The following is a 20630-nucleotide window of genomic DNA, read 5'->3' as shown; positions in this document are numbered from 1 at the left end:
ACCCCCAAGCCAGTCTTTTTCCCAGGCTTGTCACTTCCAAATTCCTGGGAAAACTGTAAGTCTTAAAGTCACCCTAAATTCACCCAATTATCATAATTACCTATGTAGTGTTAATCAGATCACTAGATTAAGTAAAGAAAGATAAGCTATTTTGAGAAACCTATAAATTAAGGAGACTTTCCAGAATTCTCTATGAATCAGATAATGGAAACCAAGTCAGTCTAAAGATCCTAAGAAGGACCAGATCACCATAAATCTTGGAATTACCAGACTGATGTCATGCCTACCCTATGTACCTTCCCATACCTACCCCCTCACCAAGTTTCCTCTAAAACAGCTGGGAACCCCCAAAACACCTCTTTCCACTCTCAGGATAGCACTTGTTTTATCCCTTGTTTTCCTAAATAAATTTCTGAGCCTCTACTGACATGTATTGAAATTCTTTTCGGTCATGATGTCAAGGACCCCACTCATCCTGAGTTGAGTTCCCCTCTCTCTGGCAACCCCTCAGGATCCTCTTCTGGAGATCTCTCTTCTCCTTCGGCAAGGGAATGTAAAATACCCTTGGAACATCCATGGGGGTTCATGGAGACATTGTGCCCTGTGCTCCATAAACAAAAGGAAACAGCAATCCTCATGTTACCTGTCCACCCAGGTAGAACATACACCAGTTCATACAGACTTTTAAGTCCTGAGCGCCCTCTGCTGCCGAAAGGTAAAAATGAACAAAGAGGCTCATAATTTCATTCTTGAGATCCGTGCAATAAGGAAGTAGAATTACAGAACTGAGGAACCAAATGGATGGAGGAATCTTTCAGTGAGAGTCACAAAATCCCCAGGGGATACCTCCAGCAGCTGGGCAGACCGCCTAAATGAAGGGTTTCGGGGATTTGAGGAAGCAGCTGAACTGAACTGCTGACTCAGGTGGCGGGGCGGGGGGGCGGGGGGACCCACACTGGTCAGAGTAGGCCCAGGTTTAACTTTAGCAGATAGATCCTAAGGTTTCCAAATGGTCCTATCACCAGCCTCTCAAAAATGCATAGCGTTCCAGGGGCTCCACATCCCCATCATTACGTGGTATTTTCCATCTTTTTACATCTTAGCTACTGTGCTTGGATGCCAAAAGGTGTTACACAGAGATTTTCATTTGCATTTCCCTGATGGCTACGAATGTTGAACACACTTCAAGACATTCCCCTCTTCCAGATGGGCTGGGGGGAATCCGGTGTGGTAGAACGCCTGAGGCCCTGGTTTTCATTCCCAGCAGGGAAACAAAACAACAAAAACATGTTGGGAATACATTCAAAACCAGACAATTTACGACACTACCCTGGTTTTTAATTTCCTGGCTTTCTTGTGTCTCCTCCGCACCTGTGTGAGGCTTTAAGTTCAGTCAGGAATGAGGAGGCAGCTAGGGCTTCTGACAGGCTCTGCTGAACTTGCAGAATCTTCTAGAACAGTGTACGAGGCATCTTACACAAACCCACTGTGCCATCTCTGCCTGCTAAGCTCCCTGCAGGCATTCAGTTGTTTATCCACCAAGACTGCAACCCAGGCAGCTGTGGTGTCCCCTTCCCAACTGAGCCTTCCCCTGGGCCACAGGGCTTTCCTGGCTCCACTCCTAGTCAAATCAGCTCCTCCAGCAGCAGAGCTGCTGGGCTTTGCAGCTAATCTAGCCCTGACCATTGACCTACTCTCTTGGAGCTGGGGGAGAGGGATCCCAGGCTAAATGTCCCAGACTCTCATTGTTATGCAAGGTTTAATAGTTTTTCCTAAATAACTGCTGCTTGACTTGGATTAGGCCTGTGGTCAATTTCCAGGGAGATGAAATGGTTGGTTTTCATAATTTTGTTGGATGTTGTCATTATTTTCGGGGGAAAGGATTTGCCAAGCTCCCCACTCTGCCATTGCAAAAGTCATGGTACGGCTCATTAGTTTAAAAATGTATCCTTAAGCTTTATTCAGATTTCTTCCCCTCCCTCTCCCTGGAGCAGAGGAGCTTGGCTGCTCTAGGAGGTTCCTTGTTCCCTTTCCTTTTTCAGGAATTAGTGCCACTGGTGGCACTGGGGCAGGGAAGCGGGGAGAAAGTGGCAGATTTTCTTCTCTCCACTGGTTGTACCATTTCTCTAGCTAATCCTGCCCTGATGGCTTCTGGGTAGGCAGGTGTCTATACTGATTCTCTGGGGGGGGGGGGTGTATGTGGGAATTCTTCAATGCTCCCTTTTGAAGCCTGACCACTGCCGATGTTTTTGATGTGGAACAGCTGGCCCTGCCTCAGCTCCTTTCATTCTCAGCCTTTCAGTGGCTGAGAACAGAATTTCCGGAGTCACTCTGATCTAGGTTTGAATCCCAACGTTGAACTTACTCCCTATGTGACTATGAACAAGTATCTAAAACTCACTGGATTCTCTTCATCTATAAACTGTCAGAATGCATTAGTCAGATTTCATCAGATAAGGCTGTGTAAGAATAAATCTTAAATTCTGGCTCCTAACAGTAAAGATTTATTTCTCACTGATGTGACATTCTAGATGTGGGCTACTTCATTTCTCTCTTCCTTTTTAGGAACCAGGCTAAGGAAACAACCCCATCTGGGATACAGATCCTTAAGAGAGAAGGAAAAGACCAAGATTGCTGGTAGAGCCGAATGCAGCTGTGCACACCTGTAATCCCAGCAGCTCAGGAGGCTGAGGCAGGAGGACCACGAGTTCAAAGCCAACCTCAGCAATAGCAAGGCACAAAGCAACTCAGTGAGACCCTGTCTCTAAATAAAATACAAAATAGGGCTGAGGATATGGCTCAGTAGCCGAGTCCCCAAGTTCAATCCCCAGTACCCACCCCCAAAAAAGATTGCTGGTGAAAATATATCATGACTCTTAATAATTCTGCTTAGATGTGGCAAGACACTTCCGCTCACATTCATTGGTCAAAGTGGGTCATACAGTCAAGCTGGAAAGGACACACATCCAGGATGCGGAGCTGTCAGGCAACCAGTGGTAAAGTATAACCCTTAACAGGAAGAGCAACCTAATAGTTGAGAACAACATCACCACTTACTACAGGATAGTCAGTACCTTCCTTAAGGTTGTGAGAATTCAGTGAAGTGAAGCACATACAAAGCTTAACAGAGCGTTCTAGAGTTAATAAGGGCTAAATATAAATATTCAATGTCATTATTATAATTGTTATTCTTTTTACTGGACAGGGCTAAACTTGCCCTGAGAGAAAGAAAAGGAGTTTCCTCATTTTAGTTTGGAGACAATAAAGTATTGAGTCTAAAGTGCACAGGTTTTGGAAGAAGGTGGATGCCTTTATTACAGCAGATGATCTTAGACGAACTATTTAACGTAGTAGTTTTGGGATACCGAGAACTACATTTTAGTCTTGTATTTAGGGTCAAATTAACCTAAACCTGTTTACACAATAGGAACTGAGTATTTGGTGAATTGATGAGCGTGGATTTTAGATTAATTGCATAGATTCTATGAACTGTGTGCAGAACACACTACAATAGTGGTGTCTGGGAATTCCTTTCCTGGTCTTTTCAACCCTTTATAGCTCACCTCTGCTGCCTCCTCTATAGGAAGAACTTCGCTGACCACCTGATTTAAAGCACTTCCCCGCCTCCAGTCACTTCCTGTTTTTAACTGCTCTAGTAAGATTCAGAAATTGTCAAGTTCATTCATCAGCTTACATAATGTATATATATCTGTTACTTAAAAGTAAGCGCTATGAAATCAAGGATCAAGTTTTGGGCATTCCCACTCTCCGCTGTGAGCCTCAACAACTGCATGAATAAAACTAGGAAGCAGAAAGTAGAAGATGGGAAGGTGAAGCCTGGAAGATCCACTAAGGATCCGCTGCTGCCGCCAACGTGGCCCGCCCCTAGACCACGCCCTCTCGGGGGCGTGGTCTCCAATGTTGTGCTGGCCGCGTGCACGCGTCGTCCGCTGGAAGCGGGCTACGTCACACGCACGCCGGCCCTTCTCTCGCCCGATCTCCCCGTGGGCGGAAGAGGGGCGTGTCCAGGCGCAAGGCCCCCACAGCCGCCGGCGCCGCCGCCTGAGTAGCCTGCAGGTGCTAGCGGCCCTCTGCTCCCCGTCGCTCAGGCAGCTTGAAAGTCACTCTGTTTTGGGGTCCTCGCCGTCCTTCCACGTCTCCCGGAAGAGGTAGCCGGGCCACGGCAGGTCCGGGAGGAGGTTTGCTGATCCTGGGCTCTCTCCGGGCCGGCTGCTGAGGAGGCCCGGCTGGGGAGGGCGACGAGGCCGCGGTGCCGCCGCTCCGGAGTCCTCAGGTGAGGCGGCGGCAGGGGCCAGCGGACGCGACGGGTCTGCTCGGGGCATTGACGGCCCCAGGAGCGCGGCGCCGGCCTCAGCCGGGACCTGTCCCTCCGGCTCCTTCGGACCCCGCTGGTCTTTGCCGGGATTGGGACAGCGACGAGGCAGCGGAGTCCCCTGCGCTGCAGCCAGCGTGGTTTGCTGCGCTCCCGGGTGGGCTGGCCGCGCTGCCCGCTCCCGAGGCAGGGGCGAGGTGGCGAGCGCCGTGGAGGTCCGTCCTCTCCCGCCCGGGGTCGGCCGGCTGACAGGCTCCCCGGGCCTGGCCTCCCCTCCCCTCCTCGATGACACCTGCCTTCGAGGTGGGCCCAGCGGTCCAGGGTGCAGACCCTTCCCCAGCCCGGCTCTTGGCGTCCCTGCAGCGTCAGGTTACCGAAGGCTTTGTACCCGCGAAGGCCTTGGGCCGTGTTTGTCACTGGGGCCAGTGCCCGGGGCCATCTTCTGTTCTTTCATTTAGGTGGCCAACGGTGAGACACAGGCTGGTGTTTTAAAGCCCTGTTCACGAAAATGGAGGTAGATAGAAGGAATTAGTGTTTTAGCTGTTGCACTAGGAGTGGTCATTGGCCCCAGTCACCACCAATGTTTACCTGAGATTGATCCCTGACTCCTGTTTGGAGCTTTATGTGTCACAAAGTATTTCGCCTTCGTTTTCACTTGGTTTTACATAAACTCTGAAAGAGTCACTAATAGTCACATTTTATAAAGAAAACTTTAAAGGAGTAAGTTTGTTCCCTGAGATTGATTTAGATTTTGAGAGGCTGATATGGGAAGGAAAGGGTTAAAAGGTGGGCATGGCTCTAGGTTGACTTAGATTTCAGTACTTTGGATGCCATCAAAACTCTAAACCTTTGCTACATTTTAAAGTGTGTGTGTGTGTGTGTATATATATATGTATATGACATTATGGTTGTGAAAATTAAATATGATAATGTTTGCACAGCATCTGGCACTTTATAAATTTGTTCAGTACCCTGTGGCTACATGCTGGAAAGTCATTGGTGAGCAAAATAGAGGTGGTGTTTATCCAGGTACTCCCCTCCTCCCAGACAGGGAGAGACATGTGAAAAAGCAACCAAAAATTATAAAGCATGAAGGGCTGTGAGGCAAAACAAAGGGTGAACAGAGAATAATAGGACCTAATTGAGATGGAAAGGAGAACTCTGAAGCAGAGAACATTCAAGTGAACAAAGAGTTAACTGTAAGAGTCCAGGCAAAAGGTTTGATCCCCACATTCAAGAACTGGTTGTAGACTTTTTTCCAGTCCTCTTTGTTCTATTCCATAAGGGTTAATGACTTCATCATCACCTTGATCTACTGTAGCATACTGTAAGTACTCAAATCTATGTGTGGAATGGATATAAGATGTAAGCATATTCTGAACTTAATGTGACCATGGTAGGTACTCAGTTTTTGAGTTATCAAAAGTGTACTTTAGACATATTATGTATGTATACACCTGAATTATCCAAAATAGTGCTTCAGTTTAACATTGATAACTTTTGTATTAATCAGAGGTAGTTTTTTCAAGTTTTAGCACCACCCTCTCCCCGCTAAACTTGGAATTAAATGCAGGGGTATTTTACTACTGAGCTCCATCCCAGTGGTGTTTTGTTTTTATTAGAACTATCTCATAAAACTAAACTGTCTCATAAAACTCAGAAATTAAATTGCTGAGGACCTGAGGCTGGCCTCAAATTTGCTCACTTCTTGCTTTAGTCTCTTGAGTCGCTGGGATTACAGGTGTGTGCCACTACACCTAAGTTTTAGCACTTTAAAACAAACTTCAGATATTGTTTTTATTTGATTTGGCTGGAATTTGGCCAAATGTGTCATTTGCTATTTGGATGCCAAATTAATTTGCTAGGACTGACTGCTGTAACGAAGTACCAAAGAATGGGTGGCTTGGACAATAGAAATTTATTTTCTCACAATTTTGAAATCCAACATCAAGGTATTGTCAGGGTTGGTTTCTTTTGAGACTTCTCTCTGGCTTGCTGGTAGCTTCTTTCTTCACTTGGTCTTCTTTATTTCTGTTTGTGTCCAAATTTCCTCTGTATTTTATACAGTAAGTGCACTTGTTTTCACCATTTTCTAGATAAGGTTTCTCAGCTTTAGTTAGTTTGCTCCTGCTTACCTAGCTAGTAAGAAGTAGGGTTAGGATTTCAATCCAGGACTGTCTGATTCAGAACCCAGTCTCAGCCATTACCTTCTGCTTTTATGCCATACTGATCATTTCATGTCCTTTTTTCAGGTTCACAATAGGATTATTCTGCTACCATCATGTCTTGGTTTGTTGATCTTGCTGGAAAGGCTGAAGATCTTTTAAACCGAGTTGATCAAGGAGCTGCAACAGCTCTCAATAGGAAGGAGAACACCAGCAGCAACATATACAGCAAGAGTAGTGACTATCCGGAACTTCATCAGCAAAACACAGATTTGACTTATGAGACTGAACCTAAAGCTACTTATATTTCCTCAGCAGCTGATAACATTCGAAATCAAAAAGCCACCATTTTAGCTGGCACTGCAAATGTGAAAGTAGGATCCAGGACATCTGGGGAGGCCTCTCAACCTGTTGAAAATGCATCTCTTCCTAGGCCTTCATCCCAGTTTGTTCGAAGGAAAAAGTCAGAACCTGATGATGAGCTCTTATTTGATTTTCTAAATAGTTCACAGAAGGAGCCCACTGGGAGGGTGGAAATCAAGAAAGAAAAGAGCAAGGCACCTGTCTTATCAAGGTCTCGGACTTCAAGTGCCAGTTCTGTGAACACAGGTGTAACAACTGTCAAAACCTCTGAAGAAATTCCTGGGAGCCAAAGCCATGGTAGTTCATCAGTCCTCCATTCTTTCAGAATTAAGCAAATTGAATATGTCATCAAAGCTTAAGATGTTGTCATAGTATTTCTCACCTGCTGTTCTACAGTCTGTCCCCACTGTGTAAGAGCAGGCTCTCTGCCCATGTGTGGTATAGACAAAGGAAGCAACATTTAATGTTGGTAGTCAATATTCCCTATAAAGAGGGACTTTGCAATGTTGTCTGTTGAGTAACTACCAAACCCAGCATCTAGGAAATTATGTCATATTTGATTCCTAAGATATTTTATGATAAAAAGAAAATTTTGAAATCTGAAAGAAAATGTAGTTTTAGATTTGAGACTGTCTCAAACTATATTTGTAATGGGGATTATAAAACATGACAGGAACTATACTTCACATATATTCTAGTTGCGCGGGGGGAGGGGGTTCTCCACATTCTTCAGACATAAAACTGAGAGACTGAATTTTGATTCAAATTGAAGAATTGAAGGCATTGACTAACTAGTGAAGTAAGAGGTTAGAATTTTGGTTTCCAGTGGTTTTGTGAGTTGTGAATTACCTTTACAAGTACATGTCACCTGTAAAGTAAGGTAAACATGGTAATGTGGCTAATTGAAGTACCTACTATCCATTTTAAAATAGCAGTCAACATGAAAGGTTATTGCAGAAATTCTTTTATAGAGTTCATGATTAATGGAAATGTTCTTAAATGTTAAAGCTTCCCTCCCTATTTTGGCTGTAGGGGATAAAAATCTGTATCTTCAGATTAAAAAGTTGTATAGAATCATGGGTTTGGAGCTTTTAAAACAGGAGCATGCAGTAACAGTTGATGAATTATGTTTTTACACTGCTAAATTTCTTCTCATCTATTTTTTTGATTAATTATACATTTATCAAGAACATATTGAGTGCAAGGATAAAGAAGTGTCTTGTAGGTAAGGTAGTCATGTAAGTAGATAATTATAGTGAAGTAGGACTAGGGTTGTGGCTCAGTAGTAGAGTACTTGCCTAGCGAGTGAGAGGCCCTGGGTTTGATCCTCAGCACCACGTAAAAAAATAAATGAATAAATAAAGGTATTAACAACTACAACTAAAAAATAAATATTAAAAAATTAAAATAAATGAAGTAATTAAAGTATTTATGAGAGTGTTGTGGAAGCCACCTAGATTATTTACCCATTTTGTCCCATTGTCCCAAATGTGGAACACCTATAAAAACTTAATTTTTGTATATGATATATGATGGCATAATATGATTATATAATGATAAAAGAACATAATTATAATAACATTTGAGTTTTAGATTATTTTTCAACCTGTCTGTAGTTTGAACTGGGTCTTAAGGGATGAATTAGTGCTAGAAAAGAAGTTGGAGATAACATTCCATGAAGAGATAACAGGTCCTTAAAGGGTTAGTAGAGTAAATAAAAGTACACAAAAGTTCTGGTAACACTGAGGGTGAGATGTATGGCCATGAAGAAAGTGAGACCAACAGAGAATGGTGGGAGTTATTCCTGAAGGCCGCTGTAAAGCACTGTTTTACCTGTTTAAATAGGTTCCTATAGATCATTGATAACAATTGATCCCTGAGTAACCTGCATTAGGATCACTTGTGTTGACTAGTTAAAAAATGAATTTTGGGTCCCCCTCAGACTTAATCAGACTTTCTGAGGATGGCGCCAGGCCATCTGAATTTTGTCTCCTAGGTGATTGTTAGGCCATTAAAAGCTGAAAGTGACCGCCATAGGCAGTGTAATGCTGACAGAGGTCTTTAGGCCAAGAGTTGACATGAGTAATTTTAATACTTTTCAGGAAAACAACTTGAATTTAATTGTAAAGAACAGACCAAAGGGAACCTGGTTGGCAAGGAAATGAAATAGAACTAATTATAATGGTACATCAGTTGTAATAAGTTTGTTTCTCTAAGGTAGGGTCTCAACCTCAGGACTATTCACATTTGGGGCCAAATAATATATAGCTGTGGGTTGCTATGCTGTCCTTTGCAGGGTATTTAGCTACATCCCTGGCCTCGTAACCCATTAAATGCCAATAGGCCTCCCAGTTGTGAAAACTAGAAATGTTTCCTTGTATTGCCAGATGTGCCATGCTGGGCAAAATCACAAGAGGTGAGACTCAATGCTTTAGGATGCCCAGAATTGAAGACGTTGAGTTGTAGGGCATGACAGTGCTCAACTGTACTAGTAAACCAAAGTGGTTTTCTGAAAAGTTGTACCTATTTGTACCCTGGTCAGCTGTGGTTAGGAATTTCCAATATTTGATGCTTTCAATGACATTTCTTGTTTGAATTGTTATTTTATTTGCCTCATTGCTAGTGTGATTGAGCATTTTTTTCCAAATATTTGACTATTCCTTTTCTGGGAAGTGTGTTTCAATTTTTTTGTGGTACTGGGGATTGAACCCAGAACTTCACACATGCTAGGCAATTGCTCTACCACTGAGTTATATCCCCAGCTCTCTCTGTGTGTGTACATACATGTATATGTGTATACATGTGTATTTTAAATATTTTTCAGTTGTCAAAAGCGGATCTTTATTTTATTTATTTATATGTGGTGCTGAGAACCAAACACAGTGCCTCACAAATGCTAGGCAAACCCTCCACCACTAAACCACAGCTGCAGCCCATTCTTTTTATATTTTAAATGCCAGTTCCTTCTCAGTTTTACCTTGGTCCCCCACCCCAGTCTCTGGTGTCTCAAAAAGAAATTTTAATGTAGATGTATTCCTCAGACCTCTTTTTTTTAATATATATATTTTTAATTTTTAGTTGTTGATGGACTTTTATTTATTTATATGTGGTGCTGAGAATCGAACCCAGTGCCTCATACATGCCAGGCAAGCTTTTTGCCACTCAGCTACAACCCCAGCCCCTCAGATTTCTTAATGGTTTAAATCTTTCTTTATTTTCCTATATCATCTTCTAAAGGTTTATGTTTTTGCCTTTCATCTTTAGGTTTACCAAAAATTGATTTTTGTGTTCATTATGAGATTGCCATCCAAATTCAATTTTTCTCCATGTGAAAATTAGCTATCCCAGCAATATTTATTGAAAAGACTGTCCTTTCCCTACCAATTTTCATTCCTATCTCTGTCATATATCAAAACTATCCATCCATTCCTTAGTGTGTTTCTGGTCACTTAATTCTATTTCATTGCTTTATTTGTATATCCTTGGGCCAGTGCCACATTGTCTTAATGTAGTTTTTAACTACATTTTGTTATCTGATAAGGCAGCTTCTACCTTGTCATTATTCAAGAATAGACTTTTACTCTTTCATATATATTTTAGATTTGCTTTTCAAGTTTAACAAAAATTTAGTTGGTCTTTTTTAGGGAGGAGTTTTTGTTTTTTTTTTATCTAGTTTGGTAAGAATCAGCATTCTTACTGTAATGAGTTTTCTAGTCCATTAATGTGGTGTAATTTCAACTTTAATGTCTTTCATCAAGATTTTATTGTTTTCTCCATGGAGATCTTGCATAATTTATGTCATACTTATTTATATTTTGAAACTATATCAATGATATTTCTTAAGAATTTTTATTCGTCATTGCTGGTATGTTGGTTTTTATATATACATTTCAAGCAACCTAGAAAGTTCCTAATCTTCATACTTTTCTGAACATACATTTAGGTTTTCAACAGCATAATCATATCATCTATAGATAATGGCAGTTTGTTTCTTATTAACTCTTTTGTCTATTAGTAAAACCTTCTTACCTTACTTCTTTGGCTAGGATTTGACAACCAATTTTGTTTTCTGTTCCTTATCTTAAAGGGTTCCTAAATTTCATGTTAGGTGTTTGACAGATACTTTTTAATCAGGGTAAGAAGGTATATCTAATTATATCTAATTAGTTAGAGTTTTTATCATGTTGAATTTTAGCAGTTTTTTCATCTACCTTTTGAGATGACAGTGATTTTAATTCCATAATATTACTATAGTATACAATTGATTTTTTTTAACATAAAATCAAACTTAACTTTCAGGTGGCTGATGTTCAGTTTAGGATTTTTGTATATTTTTTTTCAGTGAAATTGACTTGCAATTTTGCAGTTTTAGTATTATAGTTATGTTTGCCTTATAACATGAATTGGAAATTATTTTTCATTTTTTTTCATCTTAATAAATTGGTGTAAGACTGAGATTATTTTCTCCCTGGATATTTGCTACAATTCATTGGTAAGACCATCAGACCTTGAGATATTCTTAGTGACAATTTTAAACTATTAATTTCATTGGTTTTTCATTTCTTAAGAATTTTTCTATTTCATGTTCATTTTGGAAAGATTACTTAATTTCAGAAAAATAATGAAGTTGTCACAGCTAAAACTGTGACATTAATCTATTCTAATTTTGCAGAAACCAAAATGTGATCACACCTACTGCCTGAGGAATATCAGTATCTGACATACCTTAGAATGGGCCTCGAAATGTACTAAATGGCTGAACACCTTTATCAGATAATAATATTTATTTATTTTTTTAATATTTAGTTTTTAGTTTTAATGAGGCAAGCACTTTACCACTGAGCCACAACCCCAGCCCCAAAATGTGCATATTTAAAGCATACAGTTTAATGACTTTCAACACCATGTACATTTCAAAACTTATCTGCCCAATATTGTTTATATCTACTAGCGAACCGCTTGTGGTTATGAAGATTTTTTTTTAACATATAGAGTACCCCTAATGCCATTTTTATTTAAATTTATCTATCAAGTAAATGAATGTATATATTTTAAACTATTATTATTTTTTAAAAATTTTCTCCTTAATTCCAAACATGAGACTTTTTTCCCCCTAATTTTAAATGACGCTTTCTAGCTTAATTGTATTGAGGTCAGGTTGCATGGTTTGCATGATACCAATTCTTTGAAATTTGATATTTGTTTTATGTGCCAGTGACTTTTTATGTGTTCTGTGTATCTTGTACTTGTTCTGTATATGTTAAATCCTATGCAATAGATACAGAAATATAGATGTCCCTGTATTGAATTTTAAAATATTTTTTTTTAATATTTATTTATTTATTTTAGTATTTGGTGGACACAACATCTTTGTTTGTATGTGGTGCTGAGGATCGAACCCGGGCCGCACGCATGCCAGGCGAGCGCGCTACCGCTTGAGCCACATCCCCAGCCCCCTGTATTGAATTTTAAAGTTATGCTTTTAGATCTCCTTTAACTCACACTCTTCACTAGCTTGATCAATGCCATTTTGCAGTCAATTTTTAAAGTTTTTTTTCTTTTTAGCTATAGATGGACTTTTGTCTTATTTATTTATATGTGGTGATAAGAATTGAACCCAGTGTCTCACACATGTCAGGCAATCACTCTACCACTGAGCCACAACTCCAGCCCAATTTTTTTTTTTAAACTGGGTATTGAACCCAGGAGTGCTTAACCACTAAGCCACATCCCCATCCCTTTTTTATATTTTATTTAGGGACCGGATCTCACTGAGTTATTTATGGCCTCGCTTAGTTGCTGAGGCTGGCTTTGAACTCATGATCCTCTTACCTCAGCCTCTGGAGCTGCTGGAATTATAGGCATGCACCACTGCGCCTGTGCGGTCAATTTTTAAAAATAATTTTACGTGGAATATTTAAAGCCTATATTAAGTAAACAGAATAGTATTATGAACCCTCTTCACCTACCGTCCAGCCTCAGTACTGAGAAGCATTCCCATATTTAAATCATCATTTCTATCCATTCCCTATTACACTTGATTATTAACTTTTGTGTTTTTTTTTCTTTTAGGAAAATTTATATCTGTTGAAATATGTAAAAATCTTAGCTATACAAATGATACACTAATATAACCCACACCTTTATCATGATAAAGATTTTATTTGCACCATGAAGTTTCTTATGTACCTTTTCAGTTAATCTCCCTACACCATCCCTGAAAATGCCCACTATTAGGATTTTTTACCTTATTTTTTGCTTGTTCTACAACTTTGTATACATGGAATTAGACCATTTATACACTTTCCAGTCTGACCTCTTTTAATTAACTGTATTTGTGACTTTCATCCATGTTGTTGGTCCTTTTCATTCTATGGTATTTTATGTGGATACACCCAGTTTATCTAGTCTCCTTATTGACAATGGGATATTTTTCAGTTCTTAGTATGAAATATTTGAGCTTGCCTTTTGGGGGCAAATGTTTTTATTACTCTTGGATAAACACCTGGGAGTGGAATTGCTGGGTCAAATCATAGTGCAGCTTTAATTTCGGGAGAAATTGAGAAACTTTTTCCAGTGTGGGTGTGCCACTTTGTACTTCCACCAGCAGTGTATATGAGTGCCCATTCTTCCATGTCCTTACCAGCATTAATCATTCTAGCTGATACACATCAGCTAGTGTATTGGTTCTCATTGTGATTTTAATTTATATTCTTTAGTCATTAAAGATGTTGAACTCTTTTTCATGATCATTTGCTTATCTAACCCTGTAAAGATTCTTTTGCCCATATCACTTAGACATGGTTCATTTTATCATATAATTTTTTAAATAAATCAGAGTGTACTTGCTAAATTAGTTAACTTAGTAACAAATTGATAACAAGATGAATCTGAATTCATGAGGCTATATGTCTGGTAAGGCATTTTAGATTTCAATTTGATATATAACATATTAGTATGAGCAGTTATTACTCTTCTTGAAACCCACAGCTGTTCTGGTGTACCTTCCCAATATTTTAATGTTGAGACTTGTCCCTTTTTTCCTCCAGAAACATTTCACAAACTAAAACACAACCACTCAAGTTGTGTCGGCATTTTTCTTCCCAGGACTATATTCTTACTTTCTATATCGATTTATTCAGTGTGCCCAGACTTTCAGTGTCTTCAGAGGAGGTCTGTAGGCTCCATTTGTGGGAATGAATTTTCAGCAGAAGGAAGGGAAGTCTATTGAGAATTTGTGGTATTTTGATGGTATTTAGCTGTAGCAGTCAACTTGAGCCAAGTAAGTTACTAATATACGCATGGTGTCCATGCCAGTGTAACAAATGTGTTCTTTTTATACAGAAGCTGCTAATAATTCAGATTCTGGTCCTGAAGGCCAAGAGGATTCTTCAAAGGAACATGCATCATCAGATGCTATATGTGCTGATCCTAATCCAGCACCCAGTGATGGTGGCAAATCCCATGAACTTTCTAATCTTCGACTGGAGAATCAACTGCTAAGGAATGAAGTTCAGTCTTTAAATCAGGAAATGGCCTCATTACTTCAGAGATCCAAAGAAACTCAAGAAGGTAACTTTATTTAAATTGTCCAGGATTAGGAGTATAACTTCCCAGATTAAACTAAAAATTTTACATCTAACCACAAGTAGATTAGATGAGATTTGTAAAATGGTATCTGCCTAGAAATAGAGGACCTAAGTTTGGAAATGGGACTAACCCAAAACAGAATATTGCTATTTGGGCATTTTTTAGGAACCGCTAAGTCTAATCAAACATAAGTAATCATTCATTTTTCAGGGGGACTGTTCATGACCAAATTTGGGGATTAAGTAAAGAAGTGGACACTAGTACAGGGTCACAGTATTGCCTCTCCAAGGGTCATAAATGTGCATGGAATTCAATTCGAATAGTGTCCTGTGAAATTTTATGGTGAGGTTGCCCTGAAATAGGAAGCCCTCAAATTTCTCAGAAATGACTAATTTAAAAGGAAATAATCTCAAGACCTAGGTAGTGACAGGGGAAGATGTGTTTTTTTAAGTGTGACTGAGGTTAAAATAAAAGAGAGGAAATGGCCACCATGGTCCCTGGTGAGAGGAGTGAAAAGACTGGGAGAAGTTTTGTCCAGGCATGAAGGAGACCCAGGATAGCGGAATACGAAGATTGTTTAAAACTAGTCAGACTGATTTTAGAAAAAGCTTCACTTTGCCCAGATTAATGTAGATACAGAAATGGAGTTTCTTCTGTAACACTGTAAAGTTTGTTTCAATTAAAAATAACAACAACCAAAAAAAATCACTTTTCTTGGTGACAAATTGCAGATGGTATATCCAGGTATAGAAATGCTCTTGTATTCTGAAATGAAATATTATAATGGCCTTTTTGCCCTCACCAGTACTAGGGATTGAAACCAGGGCATCTTCAACCCCTCCCCCCTTTTCAAAAATTTGAAACAGGATCTCACTAAATTAGCTGAAGCTATCCTCAAACTCGTAATTATCCTGCCTCAGCATCATAAATTGCTGGAATTACAGGCATGTGCCACCACGCCCAGCTCTGCGTTGCTCTTTTCTGCACCATTGTACTAGGTTAAAAGAGCCTCTTTTTGTAATAATTATTGAAAGAAACAGATTCTTTCTTTTGTTTATCTTAAAGTTTTTATTTACTTCTGTGAGGGTGGTTCCTTGGGATTGCACCCAGGGCCTTGAGCGTGCTAGACAGTTATGCTATCACTGAGCTGCTCTATGTCCCCAGTCCCTCCCTATCTTGTTCTTTTTAGACTGTACCTTCAATTTAAATTTCCATTCTTCTGACTGCCTCTAGCAGAATTCCACAAATTTATTGACCATTTTGCTATTGTTAACACTGATAGTTTGGGCTGCCAAATACTTTATATCTCCAGAAAAAAACAACATTGTAAAGGAACAGCTAACTTCTTGCCCCTTTGTACCCTTCTAAATGTAATATAGGTGTAAATATTGGCCCTGAAAAGTGGTTGTCCCATATGAGGCAAAAAAAAAAAAAAAAAATTGAAGTTACTTAAGCTTCTAATTTTGACAATATGTGCTAAAGGAACACAGGGATCTTTGCCATGAAAAAGGTGTGTGTAATTTTGCTTATATGGAGAAATTTCATTTTGTATAGAATTAAACAAAGCAAGAGCAAGAGTCGAAAAATGGAATGTTGACCATTCAAAAAGTGATAGAATAACTCGAGAACTCCGAGCCCAAGTAGATGACCTGACCGAAGCAGTGGCTGCAAAGGATTCCCAGCTGGCCGTACTTAAAGTGAGACTCCAGGAGGCTGATCAGCTGCTCAGTTCTCGAACAGAGGCATTGGAAGCCTTACAGAGTGAAAAGTCACGGTAGGTAATTTTATCAGTGATGAAAAACATACGCTAGAATGACTCTTTATAGGACATATAATGGTAAGTATTACCTAGCTTATGAATAATGGCTTGTGAAAATTTAGCTTTTTGGAAATTTGCAAAAGGAAAAAATTCTTTTAGTAATGTTGGAAACCTGTGATTAAAATGGATTCATTGTTTGAATCTTGGCATGCACTGTTAGCCGTTTTGAATTTTAAAATATTTGAAGACATGGTATCACTAATCTTTTGATTTATGGTATGTGCTAATTATATTTGGAACCCTAAAAATATAAGTTACATGCCACTAAAAAGGAAAAAGATATCTCAAAGAATGTTTTAGACAAGCCATCTTTTTTGTGCTTGACTAACCCATAGGTGCTATAAAAATTATTCTACCTTCTGATTTGTACCCTGTGGAAATGTGCTATTTCACGTGATATATTTTTTTGTAGAATAATGCAGGATCACAATGAAGGCAGTAGCCTGCAAAATCAAGCTCTGCAAACTCTTCAGGAGAGACTGCATGAAGCAGATGCCACTCTGAAGAGAGAGCAAGAGAGCTACAAACAGATGCAGGTGAGAAAGGAGATTGACGGAGTTCTGCTGATATTTGGACAGGAGGAGTGACTTCTCACTGTTTCATAACACATTTATTCCTCAATAAAATTCTGTGGTACATTTCAGAAAAATCACTTTTTATAACAAAAACTAGATAATTAAACAATTAGCTTGATCCTTGTTAAATTTTATTTTATGTGTAAGATATGATTAAAATGGTTAATATTCATTAGAGATAGGCATCTTTCACTCAATTCACATGTGTATGTATGTCATATTACTTAGAGTTTTAATCTTTTTTTTTTTTTTTTTTTTTTTTTTTTTTTTTTTTAGAGAGTGAGAGAGGAGAGAGAGAGAGAGAGAATTTTTTTTTTAATATTTATTTTTTAGTTCTCGGCGGACACAACATCTTTGTTGGTATGTGGTGCTGAGGATCGAACCCGGGCCGCACGCATGCCAGGCGAGCGCGCTACCGCTGAGCCACATCTCCAGCCCTAGAGTTTTAATCTTAAATGAACTTTTATTTCTAGTTCATTCTTGGCCCCGTCTGCACTTGTCACCTGTGTAATACTTCCTGCTGCTCAGTCTCCACTTCTGTAGAGCCTGATTTAGCTGTGTGAGGCAGAGCCTAGGAAGTTTGTTTTTACAAGATTCACAGGTATATCTATTAGGCAGCTGGGTTTTGAACCACTGGTCTGAACCTTCTTTTTAACAGGTGAAAATAGACCAGCCCTGAAATTAAATATCAGGTAGTATGTTTTGTTGTTTTTGTTTTTAATTTTAATAATATTTTACTTAACATAGTATATCCACAATTTGAGCAACCCTAATCTGAAAGCCCCAAATCTGAAATTCTCCATAATCTGAAACTTTTTGAGCACCATGATCTCATAGTAGAAAATGCACACGGTAAAACTGTTTTATGCGCAAAATTATTTAAAATATTATATAAAGTTACCTTCAGGTAATTTATAAAGAATTATCTTCAGGCTGTGTATTTAAGGTGAAACATAAATGAATTTCATGTTTAGATTTGGGTCCCACCCCCAGGGTAGTTCATTATGTAAGTGCAGATATTCCAAAATTTGAAGCACTCTGGTCTCAGGCACTTTGGATAAGGGCTATTCAACATGTATTGTCATCTCAACATGTAGTCAATATTAAAAATTATTAATGAGATATTTTATATTCTATTTTGTATACTGATTCCTTAAAACATGTTATATTTCAATTTATTCACTAAATTTTTTTCAGGAACCTGTACTTAGATTTTATAAAATTTACAGATGAACAAGTAGATTCATATACCTAAGTACCTAAGTACATTAGGAACTTTTCTAATAACAAATAGCTACTCAAAAATGAAATACACAGGTTATCACATGACCTAGCAGTTCTACTCCTAGGTATATACTCAAGGGAATTAAAAATATATGTCCACATAAAAACTTGCATGTGAATGTTTATAGCAGTATTGTTTATAATAGCCCAGAGCTGGAAGTAATACAAATATTTATCAGTTGCCTCATGGGATACAAACTGTAAGATAGTCTTACCAGAAACTCATAACATGGCCATAAAAAATAATGAAGCATTGATATATGCTATAATGTGTCAGTACTTGGGTGAACCTTGAAAATATTAAAAATTAAGACAGACACAAAAGGCCTTAGGGTGTGTGATTCCATTTATGTAAAATGTTTAGGTAAATCCATAGAGAAATCAAGTAGATTAATAGTTGCCAGGGGCTGTGGGGAAGGAGGATGGGTATGGGATGTCTTTTGGGGTTGATGAAAATGTTCTGGACTTAAATAGTAATAATGGTTGCACACCTCAATGAAAACACTGAACCAGTGAATTATAAATCTTAAAAAGGGGAACTTTAGGGGCCAGGCTGTAGCTCCGTGGTAGAGCACTTGCCTAGCAAGTGCGAAACCCTGGGTTTGATCCTCATCACCAAATTTATATAAATAAATAGATAAATAAATAAATAAAGGTATTGTGTCAAGTACAACTAAAAAATAAATATTTAAAAAAGCGGGGAGGGACTTTATTATGTGTGTATTGTATCTCCATAACTCTGGGGGGTTTGTTTCTATGTAGCCTAATGAATGACAGGCAGTGTGTTTTTAGAGCATGTTTTAAAAATTTCTTTTTTTTTTTTTTTTTTTAAGAGAGAGAATTTTTAATATTTATTTTTTAGTTCTCGGCAAACACAACATCTTTTGTTGGTATGTGGTGCTGAGGATCGAACCCGGGCCGCACGCATGCCAGGCGAGTGCGCTACCGCTTGAGCCACATCCCCAGCCCTTAAAAATTTCTTAAACTGGGGCTCAGTGGTAGTGTGCTTGCCTAGCATGTGTGAGGCACTAGGTTTGATTCTCAGCACCACATACAAATGAATAAAATAAAGGTCCATTAACAACAAAAATATTTTTAAAAATTTCTTAAACTAAAAAATATTACCAGGGGGCATAGCCATGATATTAGAAAAGATCTAGCTGTTTATGTCATTCTTCCATTTATTTTCTAATAGGCTCTCTAGTTTTCTACAGACCTGTTAGCCATGATCAGCCATCAGACTAGGCCTCATATTTAAGCAATCAGGTTCACCTGGAAAATTTCTTTAAAAATAGATTCCCAAGCACAGTCTTGGAAACTGCTGTTTGTGAAGCCTGACAAAGGCCTGCAGTGACCTTTGTCAGTACTTAAACTCCCAGTTGATTTGGATGCATTGCCGTGTTTGGGAGCCACATAACTAGGTTTTCTGTTCTTCAGCAAATTCCCCCTTTATTATGTTGGTGAGGTGAGCTAATAAATCTCATAAGATTTCAGAACAAATAGTTGTAAAATATACTTCAAAATGAAATGATGTGATAAGCATGGTGTAAAAATTTATCACAGAGTGAGTTTGCGGCACGACTTAATAAAATGGAGGTGGAACGTCAGAATTTGGCAGAAGCAGTTACTCTGGCAGAAAGAAAGTACTCTGACGAGAAGAAGAGAGTTGATGAACTACAGCAGCAAGTCAAGCTGTGCAAGTCAAATTTGGAGTCTTCCAAGCAGGAATTAATCGATTACAAGCAGAAAGCTACTAGAATACTCCAAGTAAGCTTGAAATGTGCACTTTTGAATGTTAAGATGTGCCAGTTACCTGAGAGACACTGACATTTCATAGCAACTATGAGTGTTTGTTCATGTTTGGCTGAATTGTCTTGTTTGACTTAGAAATTTCTTTTTATAAAAAAGATAAAATGTCTCTTGGTTCTACTGCTTTTTTAAAAAAAAGTTATTCTGCCACTACCTAGTTCAAATCTTCAACTTATTACCTCAATCGCTGTGATGGTATTAATGTCTTGTTGAGTGGCCACTTTATTCTTACTCACTGATTCCTTATTGAATTTTTTCAAAGCAACTGATCTCGGTCTCATCCAGCTCTCAGAATCACCTCACCCAGCCTTTTTGCCCTTCCCTTAGCTCTGAAGTGACTTTACCTTCTGTTTTTCCAAAAAAGACCATAGTTACCTAATATATATTCAATTTCGTTTTCCTTTGCCTCTCATATGTGTTTTCCTAACACTTTCCTCCCCATACGTTGATTCCATCTCCTCCTACTTCATCCAAGCCCTTCCTCCATGAGTCTGTCTCTCTTCTTCCTACTTGTCTCCCTCTGCTGCTGCTTCTGCTTAGCTGAAGAAAGAGCACATGGTTACTTAGTGTAAGAACAAAAGCTAGATCTTGGGTATTTGTTTAAGAAAACAATAATCTTTTTAACTTTTTTACTACTTTGAACTATTTACCTGTCATCCTCCTTCCTTTCAGGGTCAGGTGTATCAGAATTA

General features: G+C 38.9%; 1 protein-coding gene across 1 annotated transcript in view; it reads left to right on the top strand.

Moving 5' to 3' along the window:
• The first annotated feature begins 4046 nt into the window (after window positions 1-4046).
• Golga5 (golgin A5) overlaps window positions 4047-20630 on the top strand; it is a 43829-nt gene continuing 27245 nt past the window's right edge. The window contains exons 1-6 of the mRNA XM_026394224.2: window positions 4047-4294; window positions 6586-7158; window positions 14206-14433; window positions 16006-16225; window positions 16683-16806; window positions 19693-19896. Coding sequence (XP_026250009.2) covers window positions 6615-7158; window positions 14206-14433; window positions 16006-16225; window positions 16683-16806; window positions 19693-19896 — 1320 coding nt within the window. The 5' untranslated portion in view covers window positions 4047-4294; window positions 6586-6614. The remainder of the gene's footprint in view (window positions 4295-6585; window positions 7159-14205; window positions 14434-16005; window positions 16226-16682; window positions 16807-19692; window positions 19897-20630) is intronic.

The sequence above is a fragment of the Urocitellus parryii genome, chromosome 6 (genome assembly GCF_045843805.1).
Source record: "Urocitellus parryii isolate mUroPar1 chromosome 6, mUroPar1.hap1, whole genome shotgun sequence".
Classification (NCBI taxonomy): domain Eukaryota; kingdom Metazoa; phylum Chordata; class Mammalia; order Rodentia; family Sciuridae; genus Urocitellus; species Urocitellus parryii.
The sequence above is the reverse complement of the archived record's forward strand: the minus strand, read 5'-3'. Positions and strand labels throughout refer to the sequence as shown.